The following is a 14,547-nucleotide window of genomic DNA, read 5'->3' as shown; positions in this document are numbered from 1 at the left end:
TAGATTCCAGACGGGAATGGGGAGCACAAGTTGGCTTGCCTAAGCCTACGTAGTTTGCTAATATGATATGTCAACGAGCAGTTTCCTGGTGCAGTGGTCAGAACATTTAGCCGGAACACCACCAGAGTTCCTTCATGGTGAATTTCTAATATCAATAACATCCATCAGTACTCAAACAATACCAAGAAATGCAGCAATATAAAGCAGGTAAATGTTCTCCCCTATACCGACAAGGGACACAACAACCGATGAGAGTAAGTAGTGCTATCCCACTACAGAAAAGGGCTGAGAATGCATAATCCCAATAGTATAGCAACAGAGTTCAAAGAACTGCTATGGAAAACATGGGGTAAAAGCCCCAGATAACTATGGTAGGAAGGTTGCAAAAATAAGTTGCATGGCCATATCTCAGTCCTTTACCCAAAATTTTACCAGGATACCTGAGCTCCATGCACCTCCCTGCCACCGATGCAGCCTGCAAACTCTCCTCCACCACTGGAAAAACAAAACTAAATAAAAAATGCTTTGGTTTTTTTGGTTGATTGGTTGGTTTCAAAAATGGGAGGCTCCTGGAAAACTCCTACTCAGATTACTATTCTCTTCAATAAAAAAAAAACAAAACCCAAAGATGAAGCCGAAGCAGCCAGCAGTGAATCTCTCCCTGGGGCACAACCGGTCAGTTGAGTTGCCAGAGTTGGTCCCCTCCACTGTTGGCTAAAAGCACCCTGGGTCAAGGCCCGATCTTTTCCTCTCCTCCTTCTTACGATTCCCTGCTTCAAGTGCCACAAAAAGAAATGCTACTGGAGAAATGAATAAAAATACTGTACTTTTCTTTGGGAGACAGACAAGTTCTGACTTTGGTAAATCTCCACAGGAAGGACATTGCAAACAGGCGGTTCCAGCAAAAGTGACTGCTTGGCGACGAGTCCCTTACCCACAAGCGCCCGGTCAATGATGCGAATGGCCATGCTCATCAGAGTCCAGCACCTGGAGCAGATCTCAGCAGAGCTGTGGAAAGAGAAAGCATTAACCCCCCTCCATCCCTGCAAGATTTATGTCTTTAAAGAGGATTTCTATTCCATCTACCCACCATAATACTATATTAAAAATCACAGTAAAAAAAAAAAGCAGTGCCTTAAAAATAACAAAACAACCATCTTGCAGCAGCACACCTGGCAAAGTGGAAGCCAGCAGAAGGGAAACAATGCTCCTGTCTGTCTATTTAATTTTTTGCCCCTCCCGTCAAGTAGCCAGGCCACTAATCTGGGTGTTTTACAATATCATGACATGGACATAAAATAAAATTCATTTATAATCAAATTAAAACATCACATAACCTCCCCCCAATCTATACTAACTATATTTATTTATTTATTTATTTGTTTATTTATTTATTCAACTTATATGCCACCCACTCTACCCAAAGGTCTCTGGGCGGCTCACAATTAAAATACAATAAAAGATAAAATGATTAAAACTCAATTAAAATGCAATCTAAAAATTGCCATCAGGACCCACAGCTGATGTTATTTCATTTAAAAACCTTCTGGAATAGGAAGGTTTTGACCTGGCACCAAAATGTCATCAGCGTCAGTGCCAGACGAATCTCAGTCGGGAGGGCATTCCATAGTCTGGGGGCAGCTGCCGAAAAGGCCCTTTCTCTACAAGCCTTCCCTCTTACCTCCTTGAGAGATGGCTCTTTCAAAAAGGCCCCCTGGCTAGATCTTAATTATATGAAAGTAAGTAATACAAAAGACAGCAGCGGAACAGAAAAACTACATGTAGCAAAACAAACATTTTTCAGCGTGTATTTCTTTATAAAGAAATATATTTTTGGACCTCAACTCTGAGAAGCCAGCATAAGAGTGGCCATCTCTGGCTGAACAAGAGAAACTGGACGCCAAACAGGTACAAGGCCATCAAACTAAACTGTCTGACTAAAAAGTTCAGAATGGATTTACTTTTCATAGAATACCTAACTAAGCTGCAGTCCTAAATACACTTGCTGAGGAGCAGGTCATCTTAAACTTAGTGGGGCTTGCTTCTGAAAATAGATGCACAGAGATATGTTAGAGTTTATCTGATTCATGCTGCAATCTTATAACACTGACTTCAGAGTAAATGTCAGTAGACAGAGCAAAATGCATTTCCAAATAAGCATCCGTAAATTCATGCCACAAATGACCAACAGATTTCTTGCACAAGGATTAGATAAATTAATAAAAGATAGGTTCACCAGTGCTACTTGCTGCAATATTATGGTTTTCTGGAATTAAAAAACAATACTTGAATTATCTGGATGCTAAACAGCAGAACTGTGGCCTTGAGACTTGAAAAGAATAGAGAAATAGTAGCTAGGAACAGAACTCTTCTCTTCAGATCCAGGGAATAAAACAGAGTAACTCTTATTATTTTTATGCACACTGTCAGACAGTAGGTTGAATGATCTCTGCTTTCGCAAAGATCAGCAACACCAATATTCTAAGCTGTAAAATGACTAGCTATTTGGATCGCAAACAATTCTTCAGGAAGCAATATGCCACACACATTTACCTATGAAGAAACTCTACCATGAACTTTCAGCAAGTCCTACTAAAACTCAGTGAGATTTACTTTCAAGTAAACACAGAGAGCATTGCACTGTCTCATTCCCATTTGGTTTACTATTGAGGTTCAAACACTGCTCATGCAAAGCAGGATAATTAAAGTAAAAAATAAGATTTTAGTCCTTAATTGTTGCAAGTACCCAAAGAGGGGAAAAAAAGCAAGAGCACAAGAGAAGATGGTGCATTGTGAAGGTTACAAAGAAGTGCTGAGCAGGATTCAGGGATGACTGGAGCAATCATCAATATATTCGAAGTTCCAAATATAATATCCCCATTGCTCAATGCCTGCTGAACTGGCTAATTAAGCCAAATCACCTTCCCCAAAGGGAAATATAATACAGTACCTGCAGCAGTATCGAACATCATCATAATCCGTCATGTCAATGTCAAATACCAGCTCCTTCTCTTGGGCCTGGAAAGCACCCATGTGGACCGTATTATGCTGGATGGGCTGCACAGGAGAAAAACAGAAGAGATATAGCTAAAACGTTGCATCTGCTTAAATTTTTTAGAGCATCACTTCATTACCTAATAGTGAGCCAATCTGGTCTGTTGCAACTGTTCTGCTAAAATAACGAGATATTATATTTGGAGCATCAATGAACCAAGTAATTTACAGCAAGTCAGACGGTGAACCCAGGAGGGTTCATGAATTTCCCATGTTAGTTGAAAAGAGGTAAGTTACGGATCAGTGGAAACAAACATCCAAATTGTTCTAATGTTAATCACTGGTTGGCACTACACTTTTGTATTTCTTCAGATGCTGTATTGGAGTTTTCCAAGCTTCACTGCCTTTCCCTCTTCTAATAAGTTCAAAAATAAGAGCAATTATTTACATGAAAAAGTATATGATAGCAGGACAGAAATCAAATTATATCTCTGCCTGAAGACGGTGAGGCATGAAGGAACAGGCTTTGGAACAACAGAGAGAAGTGGGGTATTTATTCATCTAATAATCTGCGTTTCTCTCAATAACGGGATCCAAGATGGCTCAAAAGATCCTCAAAACTGTGAGACAATGGAACAAGTTAAAGTGACATTTCCATTCCTGTGAGTTTTAAAAATATTATTATGTTCCTGAATAGCAAATTTTCTCACTTTTAAGAAGAGGAAAGAGAAGAAATGTTTCAGTAATAACTTCCAGGCAAAAATATGCATATTATTTCACAGTGCAGCCTTCTGTTTCATACCTTGTGTGAATATACGGCTCCAATATCAATTTTGTAAGGGCAAATTTTCAAGATCTCCTTCTCCAGTTCTTGGGGCGTGTTGAAAGACTGGTATCGCACATATATATCATCACGGAGTGTAAATGAGAACTCTCGCCGCTGAAAGTAGTTCTTGGGCACTATGGAAGCAAACAGAAGATCCCGTCTTAGTTATAGGGCCCAGCAAAACACCCAAGATGTTGTTGCTTCAAAACCTCAAGTTTCCCAAAACCTCACAAAACACCAGTAGGAAAGACACTGAGGAATAACATCGGCCTACCTTGCAAGGCTGTTATAAGGGTATAGGTGAAGCCGAACATTCTAAAAGCACTACGTTCGGGGATGTACTAAACGGATGATCACTGAAAGGGATGATCGGGATGATTGCCTGCAGTTCACCTCCAAGCCCCTAGATGTCACTATCTTTTTTCACTTAAGCTCAATTTAAACAAATAATAACCAACATAAAGCTTGTAAATATGTATGACTAATCTAAAAACGGGTTATTAGTGCATATATGTATACCTGGCACTGGTCTCTGTGCGTTTCCTTTGGGATGATGGCTGTATCTTTCTGATTTACGTGGGATGATGGGGTTATTAGTGCATATATGTATACCTGGGACTGGTCTCTATGCGTTTCCAGTGGGATGATGGCTGTATCTTTCTGATTTACGTGGGATGATGGGGTTATTAGTGCATATATGTATACCTGGCACTGGCCTCTATGCGTTTCCAGTGCGATGATGGCTGTATCTTTCTGATTTACGTGGGATGATGGGGTTATTAGTGCATATATGTATACCTGGCACTGGCCTCTATGCGTTTCCAGTGCGATGATGGCTGTATCTTTCTGATTTACGTGGGATGATGGGGTTATTAGTGCATATATGTATACCTGGCACTGGCCTCTATGCGTTTCCAGTGGGATGATGGCTGTATCTTTCTGATTTACGTGGGATGATGGGGTTATTAGTGCATATATGTATACCTGGCACTGGCCTCTATGCGTTTCCAGTGGGATGATGGCTGTATCTTTCTGATTTACGTGGGATGATGGGGTTATTAGTGCATATATGTATACCTGGCACTGGCCTCTATGCGTTTCCAGTGGGATGATGGCTGTATCTTTCTGATTTACGTGGGATGATGGGGTTATTAGTGCATATATGTATACCTGGGACTGGCCTCTATGCGTTTCCAGTGGGATGATGGCTGTATCTTTCTGATTTACGTGGGATGATGGGGTTATTAGTGCATGTATGTATACCTGGCACTGGCCTCTATGCGTTTCCAGTGGGATGATGGCTGTATCTTTCTGATTTACGTGGGATGATGGGGTTATTAGTGCATATATGTATACCTGGCACTGGCCTCTATGCGTTTCCAGTGGGATGATGGCTGTATCTTTCTGATTTACGTGGGATGATGGGGTTATTAGTGCATATATGTATACCTGGGACTGGCCTCTATGCGTTTCCAGTGGGATGATGGCTGTATCTTTCTGATTTACGTGGGATGATGGGGTTATTAGTGCATATATGTATACCTGGCACTGGTCTCTATGCGTTTCCTGTGGGATGATGGCTGTATCTTTCTGATTTACGTGGGATGATGGGGTTATTAGTGCATATATGTATACCTGGCACTGGCCTCTATGCGTTTCCAGTGGGATGATGGCTGTATCTTTCTGATTTACGTGGGATGATGGGGTTATTAGTGCATATATGTATACCTGGGACTGGCCTCTATGCGTTTCCAGTGGGATGATGGCTGTATCTTTCTGATTTACGTGGGATGATGGGGTTATTAGTGCATATATGTATACCTGGCACTGGTCTCTATGCGTTTCCTGTGGGATGATGGCTGTATCTTTCTGATTTACGTGGGATGATGGGGTTATTAGTGCATATATGTATACCTGGCACTGGTCTCTATGCGTTTCCAGTGGGATGATGGCTGTATCTTTCTGATTTACGTGGGATGATGGGGTTATTAGTGCATATATGTATACCTGGGACTGGCCTCTATGCGTTTCCAGTGGGATGATGGCTGTATCTTTCTGATTTACGTGGGATGATGGGGTTATTAGTGCATATATGTATACCTGGGACTGGCCTCTATGCGTTTCCAGTGGGATGATGGCTGTATCTTTCTGATTTACGTGGGATGATGGGGTTATTAGTGCATATATGTATACCTGGCACTGGCCTCTATGCGTTTCCGGTGGGATGATGGCTGTATCTTTCTGATTTACGTGGGATGATGGGGTTATTAGTGCATATATGTATACCTGGCACTGGCCTCTATGCGTTTCCAGTGGGATGATGGCTGTATCTTTCTGATTTACGTGGGATGATGGGGTTATTAGTGCATGTATGTATACCTGGGACTGGCCTCTATGCGTTTCCGGTGGGATGATGGCTGTATCTTTCTGATTTACGTGGGATGATGGGGTTATTAGTGCATGTATGTATACCTGGGACTGGCCTCTATGCGTTTCCGGTGGGATGATGGCTGTATCTTTCTGATTTACGTGGGATGATGGGGTTATTAGTGCATGTATGTATACCTGGCACTGGCCTCTATGCGTTTCCTGTGGGATGATGGCTGTATCTTTCTGATTTACGTGGGATGATGGGGTTATTAGTGCATGTATGTATACCTGGCACTGGCCTCTATGCGTTTCCTGTGGGATGATGGCTGTATCTTTCTGATTTACGTGGGATGATGGGGTTATTAGTGCATGTATGTATACCTGGCACTGGCCTCTATGCGTTTCCTGTGGGATGATGGCTGTATCTTTCTGATTTACGTGGGATGATGGGGTTATTAGTGCATGTATGTATACCTGGGACTGGCCTCTATGCGTTTCCAGTGGGATGATGGCTGTATCTTTCTGATTTACGTGGGATGATGGGGTTATTAGTGCATGTATGTATACCTGGGACTGGTCTCTATGCGTTTCCTGTGGGATGATGGCTGTATCTTTCTGATTTACGTGGGATGATGGGGTTATTAGTGCATGTATGTATACCTGGGACTGGCCTCTATGCGTTTCCTGTGGGATGATGGCTGTATCTTTCTGATTTACGTGGGATGATGGGGTTATTAGTGCATGTATGTATACCTGGGACTGGCCTCTATGCGTTTCCTGTGGGATGATGGCTGTATCTTTCTGATTTACGTGGGATGATGGGGTTATTAGTGCATGTATGTATACCTGGGACTGGCCTCTATGCGTTTCCAGTGGGATGATGGCTGTATCTTTCTGATTTACGTGGGATGATGGGGTTATTAGTGCATATATGTATACCTGGGACTGGCCTCTATGCGTTTCCAGTGGGATGATGGCTGTATCTTTATGATTTACGTGGGATGATGGGGTTATTAGTGCATGTATGTATACCTGGCACTGGCCTCTATGCGTTTCCAGTGGGATGATGGCTGTATCTTTCTGATTTACGTGGGATGATGGGGTTATTAGTGCATGTATGTATACCTGGGACTGGCCTCTATGCGTTTCCTGTGGGATGATGGCTGTATCTTTCTGATTTACGTGGGATGATGGGGTTATTAGTGCATGTATGTATACCTGGCACTGGTCTCTATGCGTTTCCTGTGGGATGATGGCTGTATCTTTCTGATTTACGTGGGATGATGGGGTTATTAGTGCATGTATGTATACCTGGCACTGGTCTCTATGCGTTTCCTGTGGAATGATGGCTGTATCTTTCTGATTTACGTGGGATGATGGGGTTATTAGTGCATGTATGTATACCTGGCACTGGCCTCTATGCGTTTCCAGTGGGATGATGGCTGTATCTTTCTGATTTACGTGGGATGATGGGGTTATTAGTGCATGTATGTATACCTGGGACTGGCCTCTATGCGTTTCCTGTGGGATGATGGCTGTATCTTTCTGATTTACGTGGGATGATGGGGTTATTAGTGCATGTATGTATACCTGGGACTGGCCTCTATGCGTTTCCTGTGGGATGATGGCTGTATCTTTCTGATTTACGTGGGATGATGGGGTTATTAGTGCATATATGTATACCTGGGACTGGCCTCTATGCGTTTCCTGTGGGATGATGGCTGTATCTTTCTGATTTACTTGGGATGATGGGGTTATTAGTGCATATATGTATACCTGGGACTGGCCTCTATGCGTTTCCAGTGGGATGATGGCTGTATCTTTCTGATTTACGTGGGATGATGGGGTTATTAGTGCATATATGTATACCTGGCACTGGCCTCTATGCGTTTCCAGTGGGATGATGGCTGTATCTTTCTGATTTACGTGGGATGATGGGGTTATTAGTGCATGTATGTATACCTGGGACTGGCCTCTATGCGTTTCCAGTGGGATGATGGCTGTATCTTTCTGATTTACGTGGGATGATGGGGTTATTAGTGCATGTATGTATACCTGGGACTGGCCTCTATGCGTTTCCTGTGGGATGATGGCTGTATCTTTCTGATTTACGTGGGATGATGGGGTTATTAGTGCATGTATGTATACCTGGGACTGGCCTCTATGCGTTTCCTGTGGGATGATGGCTGTATCTTTCTGATTTACGTGGGATGATGGGGTTATTAGTGCATGTATGTATACCTGGGACTGGCCTCTATGCGTTTCCTGTGGGATGATGGCTGTATCTTTCTGATTTACGTGGGATGATGGGGTTATTAGTGCATGTATGTATACCTGGCACTGGCCTCTATGCGTTTCCAGTGGGATGATGGCTGTATCTTTCTGATTTACGTGGGATGATGGGGTTATTAGTGCATATATGTATACCTGGGACTGGCCTCTATGCGTTTCCAGTGGGATGATGGCTGTATCTTTCTGATTTACGTGGGATGATGGGGTTATTAGTGCATGTATGTATACCTGGGACTGGCCTCTATGCGTTTCCAGTGGGATGATGGCTGTATCTTTCTGATTTACGTGGGATGATGGGGTTATTAGTGCATGTATGTATACCTGGCACTGGCCTCTATGCGTTTCCAGTGGGATGATGGCTGTATCTTTCTGATTTACGTGGGATGATGGGGTTATTAGTGCATATATGTATACCTGGCACTGGCCTCTATGCGTTTCCAGTGGGATGATGGCTGTATCTTTCTGATTTACGTGGGATGATGGGGTTATTAGTGCATGTATGTATACCTGGGACTGGCCTCTATGCGTTTCCAGTGGGATGATGGCTGTATCTTTCTGATTTACGTGGGATGATGGGGTTATTAGTGCATGTATGTATACCTGGGACTGGCCTCTATGCGTTTCCTGTGGGATGATGGCTGTATCTTTCTGATTTACGTGGGATGATGGGGTTATTAGTGCATGTATGTATACCTGGGACTGGCCTCTATGCGTTTCCTGTGGGATGATGGCTGTATCTTTCTGATTTACGTGGGATGATGGGGTTATTAGTGCATATATGTATACCTGGGACTGGCCTCTATGCGTTTCCTGTGGGATGATGGCTGTATCTTTCTGATTTACGTGGGATGATGGGGTTATTAGTGCATGTATGTATACCTGGCACTGGCCTCTATGCGTTTCCAGTGGGATGATGGCTGTATCTTTCTGATTTACGTGGGATGATGGGGTTATTAGTGCATATATGTATACCTGGGACTGGCCTCTATGCGTTTCCAGTGGGATGATGGCTGTATCTTTCTGATTTACGTGGGATGATGGGGTTATTAGTGCATATATGTATACCTGGGACTGGCCTCTATGCGTTTCCAGTGGGATGATGGCTGTATCTTTCTGATTTACGTGGGATGATGGGGTTATTAGTGCATATATGTATACCTGGGACTGGCCTCTATGCGTTTCCAGTGGGATGATGGCTGTATCTTTCTGATTTACGTGGGATGATGGGGTTATTAGTGCATATATGTATACCTGGGACTGGCCTCTATGCGTTTCCAGTGGGATGATGGCTGTATCTTTCTGATTTACGTGGGATGATGGGGTTATTAGTGCATATATGTATACCTGGGACTGGCCTCTATGCGTTTCCAGTGGGATGATGGCTGTATCTTTCTGATTTACGTGGGATGATGGGGTTATTAGTGCATGTATGTATACCTGGCACTGGCCTCTATGCGTTTCCAGTGGGATGATGGCTGTATCTTTCTGATTTACGTGGGATGATGGGGTTCTTAGTGCATGTATGTATACCTGGCACTGGCCTCTATGCGTTTCCAGTGGGATGATGGCTGTATCTTTCTGATTTACGTGGGATGATGGGGTTATTAGTGCATGTATGTATACCTGGGACTGGCCTCTATGCGTTTCCTGTGGGATGATGGCTGTATCTTTCTGATTTACGTGGTATGATGGGGTTATTAGTGCATATATGTATACCTGGGACTGGCCTCTATGCGTTTCCTGTGGGATGATGGCTGTATCTTTCTGATTTACGTGGTATGATGGGGTTATTAGTGCATATATGTATACCTGGGACTGGCCTCTATGCGTTTCCAGTGGGATGATGGCTGTATCTTTCTGATTTACGTGGGATGATGGGGTTATTAGTGCATATATGTATACCTGGGACTGGCCTCTATGCGTTTCCAGTGGGATGATGGCTGTATCTTTCTGATTTACGTGGGATGATGGGGTTATTAGTGCATGTATATATACCTGGCACTGGCCTCTATGCGTTTCCTGTGGGATGATGGCTGTATCTTTCTGATTTACGTGGGATGATGGGGTTATTAGTGCATATATGTATACCTGGCACTGGCCTCTATGCGTTTCCAGTGGGATGATGGCTGTATCTTTCTGATTTACGTGGGATGATGGGGTTATTAGTGCATGTATGTATACCTGGCACTGGCCTCTATGCGTTTCCAGTGGGATGATGGCTGTATCTTTCTGATTTACGTGGGATGATGGGGTTATTAGTGCATGTATGTATACCTGGCACTGGCCTCTATGCGTTTCCAGTGGGATGATGGCTGTATCTTTCTGATTTACGTGGGATGATGGGGTTATTAGTGCATGTATGTATACCTGGCACTGGCCTCTATGCGTTTCCAGTGGGATGATGGCTGTATCTTTCTGATTTACGTGGGATGATGGGGTTATTAGTGCATGTATGTATACCTGGCACTGGCCTCTATGCGTTTCCTGTGGGATGATGGCTGTATCTTTCTGATTTACGTGGGATGATGGGGTTATTAGTGCATGTATGTATACCTGGCACTGGCCTCTATGCGTTTCCAGTGGGATGATGGCTGTATCTTTCTGATTTACGTGGGATGATGGGGTTATTAGTGCATGTATGTATACCTGGCACTGGTCTCTATGCGTTTCCTGTGGGATGATGGCTGTATCTTTCTGATTTACGTGGGATGATGGGGTTATTAGTGCATGTATGTATACCTGGCACTGGCCTCTATGCGTTTCCTGTGGGATGATGGCTGTATCTTTCTGATTTACGTGGGATGATGGGGTTATTAGTGCATGTATGTATACCTGGGACTGGCCTCTATGCGTTTCCTGTGGGATGATGGCTGTATCTTTCTGATTTACGTGGTATGATGGGGTTATTAGTGCATATATGTATACCTGGGACTGGCCTCTATGCGTTTCCTGTGGGATGATGGCTGTATCTTTCTGATTTACGTGGGATGATGGGGTTATTAGTGCATATATGTATACCTGGGACTGGCCTCTATGCGTTTCCAGTGGGATGATGGCTGTATCTTTCTGATTTACGTGGGATGATGGGGTTATTAGTGCATGTATGTATACCTGGCACTGGCCTCTATGCGTTTCCAGTGGGATGATGGCTGTATCTTTCTGATTTACGTGGGATGATGGGGTTATTAGTGCATGTATGTATACCTGGCACTGGCCTCTATGCGTTTCCAGTGGGATGATGGCTGTATCTTTCTGATTTACGTGGGATGATGGGGTTATTAGTGCATGTATGTATACCTGGCACTGGCCTCTATGCGTTTCCAGTGGGATGATGGCTGTATCTTTCTGATTTACGTGGGATGATGGGGTTATTAGTGCATGTATGTATACCTGGCACTGGCCTCTATGCGTTTCCAGTGGGATGATGGCTGTATCTTTCTGATTTACGTGGGATGATGGGGTTATTAGTGCATGTATGTATACCTGGCACTGGCCTCTATGCGTTTCCAGTGGGATGATGGCTGTATCTTTCTGATTTACGTGGGATGATGGGGTTATTAGTGCATGTATGTATACCTGGCACTGGCCTCTATGCGTTTCCAGTGGGATGATGGCTGTATCTTTCTGATTTACGTGGGATGATGGGGTTATTAGTGCATGTATGTATACCTGGCACTGGCCTCTATGCGTTTCCTGTGGGATGATGGCTGTATCTTTCTGATTTACGTGGGATGATGGGGTTATTAGTGCATGTATGTATACCTGGCACTGGTCTCTATGCGTTTCCTGTGGGATGATGGCTGTATCTTTCTGATTTACGTGGGATGATGGGGTTATTAGTGCATGTATGTATACCTGGCACTGGTCTCTATGCGTTTCCTGTGGGATGATGGCTGTATCTTTCTGATTTACGTGGGATGATGGGGTTATTAGTGCATGTATGTATACCTGGGACTGGCCTCTATGCGTTTCCTGTGGGATGATGGCTGTATCTTTCTGATTTACGTGGGATGATGGGGTTATTAGTGCATGTATGTATACCTGGCACTGGCCTCTATGCGTTTCCAGTGGGATGATGGCTGTATCTTTCTGATTTACGTGGGATGATGGGGTTATTAGTGCATATATGTATACCTGGCACTGGCCTCTATGCGTTTCCTGTGGGATGATGGCTGTATCTTTCTGATTTACGTGGGATGATGGGGTTATTAGTGCATATATGTATACCTGGGACTGGCCTCTATGCGTTTCCAGTGGGATGATGGCTGTATCTTTCTGATTTACGTGGGATGATGGGGTTATTAGTGCATATATGTATACCTGGGACTGGCCTCTATGCGTTTCCTGTGGGATGATGGCTGTATCTTTCTGATTTACGTGGGATGATGGGGTTCTTAGTGCATATATGTATACCTGGGACTGGCCTCTATGCGTTTCCAGTGGGATGATGGCTGTATCTTTCTGATTTACGTGGGATGATGGGGTTATTAGTGCATATATGTATACCTGGGACTGGCCTCTATGCATTTCCTGTGGGATGATGGCTGTATCTTTCTGATTTACGTGGGATGATGGGGTAAATAATTTCAACACTATATGGAACTTCAATTTCTTCTGCTAACACATTGGACTATTTAGAATAGTATATATTTCTTGAGAAAATGAAATAATCATTTGTGTGACTGAAATGCATTTATAGTGGGTAAAGTAGTCCAGGCCAGTGGTTCTTAACCTTTTTGAAAGAAACGCCCCCTTGAGCCATTGAGGAAGTTATCATCTCCCCCCCTCCCCGTGGTGATTTTATTTATTTATTTATTTATTTATTTATTTATTTATTTATTTATTTATTTATTTATTTATTTATTTATTTATTTATTTATTTATTTAAGACACTTAAATCCAATGACCCATGAAAACAAAATTCAATTCCAAGAAAATGAAATGCCCCCAAAAAGTAACACTTAATGATTTAGTTGCAAGCGAATTTTAAGAAGCAAAAAGAAATATAAAAAGGGCATAAAAACAAACCGCAATGCAGGAACTAAAAATTTCAAGATGAAAACCCTGAAACTAAATTAAGATTGGAGGAAAATATATATTCATGCACATTGTAAAAAGGCTGCAGCCATCTTCACAGGTTTGGCTTGCTCCAGCGCCCCCCTACCGCCCCCTTCTGCTCCAGCGCCCCCACGCCACCCCTTTTTGTTCTACCGCCCCCCCGAAAAATGAAATCGCCCCCTGGGGGGCATTATCGCCCACATTAAGAACCACTGGTCCAGGCCATAAACATTGTTGGCTAGTGTGTGTAATGTGGTCTACTATAGGCTTCATATTTGTGAAAAGTGGGGGGGGGTAGTCTCATTGGTGGTCCAAGATATCGCCGTAGTGTATGGAGGTCTTTAATATAGTATAACATGTTTAAGGCTGGGTCCACACTGGAGTTTCCAAGTTCTGCTTAGCTGTTCCGTCTGAAACAGCTGAGTGGCACTTTATGGACCTATTTTTTTTGTTTTCATCCTTATGCACACACAACAGAAGGGACACCCATAGACTTCTATGAGGATTCCATAAATGTCTGTAAAATTCTGTTAATTTTGAGCATAAAAAAATAAAAATAAGGTTTTTTTTTAGGTATTAAAACCATAGTGTACCAAAAACTACACATATTTGGTTTCACTTGAATAGTATCAACCTGCACAATAAAAGACAACTTGTCATTTATACGAACTATGAACTCCAAAAAAAGTAACCACTCTCAAAAATTGCATAATTGCATTTTTTTTTCCACATTTTACCCCACATAGTAATTTTTTACTGATTTCTTAGTACATTACAGGCTAAAATAAACAATGTGAACACAAAGTACAAGCACAAAAAACAAACCCTTAAGCCCCTTTTGGTCGTAGACCAAAAAAATAAATAAATATTATGTTCTTGAAAGGCGAGGATGAAAAAACGAACGCTCAGAAAAAAACAAATGTATCAGGAAGGGGTTAAAGTGTCCCCACTGCTCATGATCATCTGTCATCTACATAGATGTATACATACACACATGTAACCACACA

General features: G+C 42.8%; 1 protein-coding gene across 2 annotated transcripts in view; it reads right to left on the bottom strand.

Moving 5' to 3' along the window:
- PRIM1 (DNA primase subunit 1) overlaps nucleotides 1–14,547 on the bottom strand; it is a 45,269-nt gene that overhangs the window by 8,846 nt on the left and 21,876 nt on the right. For both annotated transcript variants that reach the window (XM_072990820.2, XM_072990821.2), the window contains exons 2-4: nucleotides 3,797–3,954; nucleotides 2,951–3,057; nucleotides 935–1,008 (exon numbers count right to left, since the gene is read on the bottom strand). In XM_072990820.2, the coding sequence (XP_072846921.2) occupies nucleotides 935–1,008; nucleotides 2,951–3,057; nucleotides 3,797–3,954 (339 nt within the window). The remainder of the gene's footprint in view (nucleotides 1–934; nucleotides 1,009–2,950; nucleotides 3,058–3,796; nucleotides 3,955–14,547) is intronic.

The sequence above is a fragment of the Pogona vitticeps genome, chromosome 2, assembly GCF_051106095.1.
Source record: "Pogona vitticeps strain Pit_001003342236 chromosome 2, PviZW2.1, whole genome shotgun sequence".
In the NCBI taxonomy this organism is placed as follows: Eukaryota; Metazoa; Chordata; class Lepidosauria; order Squamata; family Agamidae; genus Pogona; species Pogona vitticeps.
This window is presented reverse-complemented; position numbering and strand designations above follow the sequence as displayed.